The 7,540-nt window shown below is 40.7% G+C and overlaps 1 protein-coding gene across 1 annotated transcript; it reads left to right on the top strand.

The window, feature by feature from the left end:
• The first annotated feature begins 4,108 nt into the window (after window positions 1–4,108).
• LOC147507041 (uncharacterized) lies at window positions 4,109–4,624 on the top strand. The gene has a single exon (XM_086599643.1). The coding sequence runs from the start codon at window positions 4,109–4,111 to the stop codon at window positions 4,622–4,624; it is 516 nt and encodes a 171-aa protein (XP_086455769.1).
• Window positions 4,625–7,540: the final 2,916 nt, after the last annotated feature.

The following is a 7,540-nucleotide window of genomic DNA, read 5'->3' as shown; positions in this document are numbered from 1 at the left end:
ACCTAACTTTTACTGTTTCTCTTTCTACATGGTATCAGAAAAAACAGGAAGAGAGAAGTAAGGAGATCAAACCCTAGTCACCACCCTAGCTGCCACCCCCTTCCTTCTTCCCTCGGCTCGCAATGACGATATCATACCGACACTGTGCCATTGAGTCGCTCATCCGAAATTTTGACTTGTGCTACCTTCTACTATTTTCCGGTGGGTTTCCTTTTTATCCGCTTTTCCGGTAGGTTTCCGGCAATTATAACTTTTTTTCTTACATCAAGGTACTATTCTTTGCACTATATCCCTTATCATGACGGATAACGACTCTAAAGGTACGGATGATGTCTCCTTGTTGAATAATTTCTCTTCTTCGAAGAAAATTACTACCGCTCTTCTTAATGGGCGGAATTTCCACTCTTGGGCTCGTTCTGTTCGCTTATTTTTTGGGGCCAAAGGGAAGATGGATTGGCTTGTTCCCAACAAGATGATTTGTCCAATTAATATAGACCCTACCTACAATAGTTGGTCCATGACCAACTGTATGCTTTTAAGTTGGTTGTTCAACTCTATGGAGCCTGATGTCTATGAGATGTTTACCTTTTATGAGACTGTTGATGGTTTGTGGGCTGCTCTCTCCGAAATGTATGCTACTACGAACAATGATGTTCGAATTTATGAGCTCTACCGTGAGTTGGGTCGCTACACGGGGGCTCTTTTCGTCTTAGCTTACTTTGGGTACTTGAAGAAGCGCTGGGAGGAGCTTTCTACTTACACTTCCCTATCCAGTATTACTGGTATGACACCTACTATTATGGCCGCTCTTCAGAAGAGTTCATCAGTTCCTTATTGGTCTTCACTCTGATTTTGAAGCCATTCGCACTCAAGTTCTCAATACTGCACCTCTTCCATCTCTTGGTGAGGCATATGCCATTATTGAGAAACATGAGCGTCGTGTTCGGATTACTTATTCTTCAGTGGTTTCTGATGCACCGTCTTCTGCTGATCAGATGGCGTTTGTTGCTACTACTCGATCCCAGGGGTCTTCTGTTGGCTTTCGTTCTACTGTTCCATCCGGGAACACTCGTGGACGCTTTTGTGATCATTGCAAGGGCAGTGGCCACCTTATTGATAGTTGCTATCAGTTGCATCCAGAGCTTCGTCCCAAGAGGGGGTCGAGGGGCTTAGGAGGCAGCAAGCCTCGTATTGCAGCTATTGCTGATATTTCTGGTAGTCATCATTCAGGGGGAGTTTCTGAGGATTCTGGGACTTTTACCCAAAGACAGATTGATCAGCTTATGCATGCTATGTCTCTACGTGGGGGGACATCTAGTACTTTTGCCATGACTGCTGCCACAGGTACACCTACTGCGTTCCATATTCGTTCCCCGCCTCCATCTGGTTGGGTCCTTGATTCCGGGGCAAATGATCATATGACTGGTGAGTCTAGATTATTGTCTGATAGCACACCCTTTTCACATCATGTCCGCCTTGCGGATGGCTCATACACCACTATTACCCGTAAGGGTACTGTTCAGTTATCCCCTGCTATCTCTTTAGAGTCAGTCTTACATGTTCCTCACTTAGCACTTAGCCTGTTATCTGTTAGTCGTCTTGCTAAAGATTATCACTGTTCTGTTACAGGTTTTGGCCCAATAACTAGTCTGGTTCTTTCTAAGAATTTCCCAACCTGGTCCAAAAGGAAAAAAAATACTCGAAGGAGAGCACACAAGAAGATTTCCCACCTTCACCAGGCTTTGGCAGAACGTAATGATGATCTCAGAACACCCACTCTTTCTTTCAACACGCAAGTTTCTGGGAACTTGGCTCCTGTTGTTGATTCTTGACCAGAACTTCGCTAAGAAGGTGACTCCGTTGTTAATCTTTCTGAACCATCTTCCTCTTTGCCACCTGGTTTTGAACAAAATCATTTAGAAGTTGTTGTGCCACTGGAAGAAGCATTGCTACAATACTATTGCAAGTGTAGGAACTCAGATGAAGTCGATTTGTGGATTAAAAACGTCGTAAGACCAGCTGCATTACCATTGAGAGTAACTTTCAGTTGTGACTTTGAGGAAGAAAGGAATCTGTTTAATGTGTTGGCTCACAAGAAACTTATAAACAATAGGGTGACTGAAGATAACGATGACGACTTTGAGCTAAGAAATTATGCTCAGTCTAATGACGTTCTCGAGGATATCGCTTCCATCAATGATGATTAAGATCGTATCGTGGAATGCTAGGGGCCTGTGAAGCAGCACAGAATAGTGTGAAAACTCTTGTTAAATGGTCAAAGGCGGATGCCTTACTACTACAAGGAACAAGAATTTTAGACAAACTTATTATTGACAATGCCAAGATGTGGACAAACGAATGGGACTAGGACTTTGTACCTTCATTGGGACTTTCAGGAGGCATGATAGTGGCATGGAAAACCAGGAAGATAGAAGTCGAAGATTGGCTATTGGGAGGTTAGTCTTTCTCTATCTCTTGCAGGATGAGACATGTTGACTTCAAATGACTAATAACTGCCGTATATGGTCCTAGTAACAAACATTTTTGGATCATTTCTGGGAAGAGCTTGATGCCGTACGCGCTTGGTCTAATCTTCTTTGGTGTTTAGGTGGGGATTTTAATGTGATTTGCTTTGAAAATGAAAAAAGAGGAGGGTCTCGATTTACTCGATACTCGAGAGAGTTTGCAGAGTCTGAAAACAGAAACGAACTCATTGAATATCCACTAGAAGGAGCATCCTTTACATGGTCTGATAATCGTCAAAATCCGTGATGACTTAGCTCGACAGATTTATCTCTGTGGAGTGGGATATTCATTTCGGTGACGCAAGGTTAAAAGCTCTACCCAAGCTCACTTCTGATCACCGTGCTGTTATGATGGATACAAGTAAGATTACAAGGAAGCCTTCTCCCTTTCGCTTTGAGCTGATGTGGTTAGAAGACCGATCCCTTGGAAACAAGATGAAAGAATGGTGGGACTCCTTTCATTTCGTGGGAAAACCGAGTTATGTTTGGTGGCAAAAACTGAAAGAATTAAAATTAAAGCTGAAGGATTGGAATAAGAATGTCTTTGGCAGAATCGACTGTAAGATAGAAGCCAAGGTGCTTGCCATAGACAACCTCGACAAGACAGGAGAACATGCAACTCTCGGAAGATGAATTTCTAGAAAGAGTTAACCTTCGATCGGATCTTCAAGCCTTGCTGAAAATGGAGGAAATCAATTGGAAACAAAAATCTAGAGCGGAAGAACTTCAAGAAGGGCACTCCAACACGAAGTACTTTCACAGAGTTGCGAATAAGAGAAGTCGAAATAACAGTCTATCTTGTTTAGCAATTGATGGACATGTAGTCAGAGATGGTAATACCATTATAGAGTATATTTCGAAGTTTTATGCTGATTGCTGAATTGAACAAAGAAGTAAGACTTTCTAACCAGGCCAAAACTCGATGGTTTGCAATTTGATTCCCTTGATCACTAACAACGTCACTCAATAGAAAGGGACTTTGATGAAGAAGTTATACAAGCTTTAAGGGCACTTGATGGACCTGGCCCAGATGGCTTTCCTATGCTTGTTTACAAGCGTTTCTGGTACAGTTTCAAAGTCGATGCAATGGGTGTAATCCAAGAATTTCAGAACACGGGTTTCTTAGATTGGAGAAATAATACCATTTTTGTTTCTTTGATACCAAAAAAGAGTGGTATATTGACTCTTGGTGACTACCGTCCTATTAGCCTGATCGGTGGAATTTATAAGATTTTGTCCAAAATGCTTGCAACTAGACTGAAAGGTGTCATCGCTTCACTTGTTTCTAGCGCTCAATGAGCTAGTGTGGGCGATCGACAAATTCTTGATACTGTTTTGGTGGCTAATGAATGCATTGACACACGACGACTACAATTCTTGATACTGTTTTGGTGGCTAATGAATGCATTGACACACGACGACTACGACAAGGCAAACCCGGCGTTCTATGCAAGGTGGATATAACTAAAGCTTTCGATCATGTTAATTGGAATTTCTTAGATCATATTCTCTTGGGAATGGGCTTTGGCCTTAAATGGAGGAAGTGGATCAGAACTTGTATCTCTACAGCCAAATTCTCGATTATGGTAGACGGTGCTCGTGAAGGAAATTTCAAAGCTCAACACGGCATTAGGCAAGGCGACCCTATCCCACTCCTCTTTTTTGTATTGATTATGGAAGCACTTACTCAGTTAACTAAAGCTGCAATCGACAACCAACTGCTACAAGGATTCTCTATTTGCAACAATGGAATTAACATCGGCATTCTACAATATGCTGATGATACTCTTTTTCTTGTGGATGCCTCACACAGTTGCATGTCTATGATCAAGACTATTCTTTTCTTGTTTGAAGTGGTCTCTGGCCTAAAAGTCAATCTGGCAAAATCTTCCATAACTGGCGTAGGAGAAGTGGCCAACTTGGCCTCCTTAGTCGAAGTTGTCGGATGCGGTATTGGTACTCTACCAACTAAATACCTTGGACTACCATACAAGAACAAAAAAGTATGGGACCCTGTTATCGAATCTTTTCACTCTAGATTGAGTGGATGGAAGAGGAAACTTCTATCAAAAGGTGGCCGACTCATTCTTATCAATTAAGAGCACGCTCGCAAGCCTTGCGATTTATCATTTGTCCCTCCTCATAGGTCCGGCTAGTGTTGCCAACAAAATTGAAAAAGTGATTAGGGATTTCTTATGGGCTCCTCTAAAGAGGAGGAAATATCATTTGGTGTCATGGGATATTGTATGTTCGCCTATTGACGAGGGTGGTCTTGGTATCCGGCATGTGAGGTTAATGAATCAAGCTCTCTTGGGAAAATGGCTATGGAGATATGGTACATAAGAAAATGGTCTTTGGAAGAATGTTATTGAAGCTAAATATGGGCTTAGTGACAAAAGTGCTAAACCGACAGATGTAAAGCAAACATATGGACGGAGTCTGTGGCGTGGCATTCAAGCTTCCAAGGGTAAATTCTTTGAAGGAATCATACATAAGGTGGGTACAGGCAATAGAACCCTTTTTTGGCACGACTCTTGGTATAGTACGTGAAATTCCTTTAGCTATAAGTTTCCATAAGCTTTACCAGTTTACCGAGTTCAAGCATGGAACAGTTGAGATGCATTTATCTACCAAAGGTGTAACTGCATGGGACCCTCACCTTATGAGAAGAAACCTTCGTGAAAGCGAAGCACAAGCACTTGCAGCGTTAAATGCATTACTCCAAGGTGTCCAACCTAACGATGGAGGCAATACACAGGAATGGAAATGGTCAAAGGACAATTTTTTTTAGTAAAGTCTTTCTACATGCAAATTTTTAATGCCAACGTAACGAGGCCATTCTCTTACCTTCAAATCCTTTTTCTCACAAGCTCGTGTGGGAGGTATCTATCCCTTCAAATGTCAAGTTCTTCATATGGTGCTTGCTATGGAATAGGACTCTTACTGTTGACAACTTGAGGAATAGGGAAATGAACTAACATTCCAAGTAGGTGTGTGCTGTGTCTAGGCCAAGAAGAATCCATCTTACATCTTTCCACATCTTGCACGGTCACTCGATCAATTTGGAGCAATTTACTTCCCAGCCACCCCATGTTGGTAAACTCTATTCAGCCGGTTGAGGTAGTTAGCCAAGTTTTCTTAAAATGGCCAGCCTATACTTCATGCAAGAGGAATCGGAGAATACATTTGGGCAATCCTTCCATATGCCATTGTATGGTCAATATGGTGTGCTCAAAATGAAATCATCTTTAGAAATGGAACTCTTTGCATTGACAAACTAATTAATAGGATCAAGAGAAGCATTTGGGCACGACTTTGTATGAAAGAAACCACTTTCGCATGAGATCACCACTTTTCCAATTTTGTCTTCAATTCGACAAAGATTATCGACAACCATTGGTAATGTATTTCTTTGTAGTGGTGTACATTCCGTGAGGTTCTCACTCACATTTCCCCACTGACATGGAGAGCACCTGTTTGTAACACAACTATATATAACTCTTTTTACTGATAAAAAAAAAACCCCCAAAATGAAGTCATAAAGTGAACAAATGTCACCTGTTAGATAAATACTAAACTTGAACGTCATTTGACAAGGCTATAGCTAGACCGCTAGACACGACAAATGTGCAGATTTCTAGTGAGGACTGAGGATGATCCCCATGATTTGGAGAATATACACATAAAATCAACCATCAAGTCATCTAAAGTCTTCTCCATATGCCCTTTGTGAAAGCTTGTATTGTACGTTACTACGTTTAATGTGTCGATTTTAGTTTGTCTCAATATCCTTGTCCATAATTGCAACTCTACGTCTCTGCAGTTGCTTAACTGTCTTGGATTCAGCAGGAGGACCTGGAACTTGAACATAAGTGGACAAACAGTTGCTAATCAAGAAAAAAAAACTGTCCATTAACAATTGATGATGGTTTCGACCTGCAAGGATATGAACTCTCAGTGCCACATTTTATTTATGCAAGTTGTTTGACTGGCTTAAAACTGGAAGAATTTTTCCAAACTAATAAATTGGGCAAAAATAGAATGTGAAGAGAATGTTTCCAAGTTTCGGAGTCTCAGACCACCAGAAACTCATAAAATCTGTGTAACCTCAAAAAATAAAGAAAATCTGTACAAGCCTGAAATAACAAAATTTTGGTGTAGATTATATATATATAAAATCTAGTCAGGACCAGTCCGCACAAAATAAAGTCAGGACCTAAAAACAAGACGTGACTTTCCTATTCTCTCTCTTATTTTCTCTCTCCTATTCTCTCTCCACTAAAAAATAGCCGAACTCTCTTTTATTTTCTCTCTCCACTAAAAAATAGTCGTTCTCTCTGTCAAGGTCAAGTTCTAAAGGGAACTCATATCGATCATTTATCTGCAACATGAAAACCGGTCTAAGAACTCAACAATTATCATCATTTCAGATCGAATGCATTTGCACACATAACAATCTTGAATATTTAGTTTCGCGCTCAATACACAAAGCAATACAGTTTGTCTGTGATATGGAACCACGCACAGGAGTTTGTGACATGGAATTACACACGAGTTATGACTTCATATCATGATAATATTAAGAAAAACACTGGAATGCAAATTGAGGCTGCAAACTCATTCTATGAACTAAAATATACATGCATATATATAAGCACATGCACACCGGAAGGCAAAAGATCAACTTGTCAAAGTCAATTAACAACAACCATCAATTTGATGAATCAAATACTGACCTTTACCACAATATTCTGAGCATTATCATATTCAAATCGTTTTAGCTGAAGTTGAAGGACAGGTGGGAAATCAAGGAAAAATATACCCTTCATAGCATCCTAAAATGACCATATAACATATCATTGCAACGTCCCATTACTCTGGAAAAGAAAATTGTGTTGGCTATCACTTTAAGTGGTTAAGTAGAAGTGAAGTATCAAGAGGTGCTTATCAGTATCAAGGCGAGAGCCTTCGGGCTAGGGTCCTTCAATGTAACCGGTGCGGGTCTGTCTTAACCC

Source organism: Coptis chinensis, chromosome 3 (genome assembly GCF_015680905.1).
Source record: "Coptis chinensis isolate HL-2020 chromosome 3, ASM1568090v1, whole genome shotgun sequence".
Classification (NCBI taxonomy): Eukaryota; Viridiplantae; Streptophyta; class Magnoliopsida; order Ranunculales; family Ranunculaceae; genus Coptis; species Coptis chinensis.
This window is presented reverse-complemented; position numbering and strand designations above follow the sequence as displayed.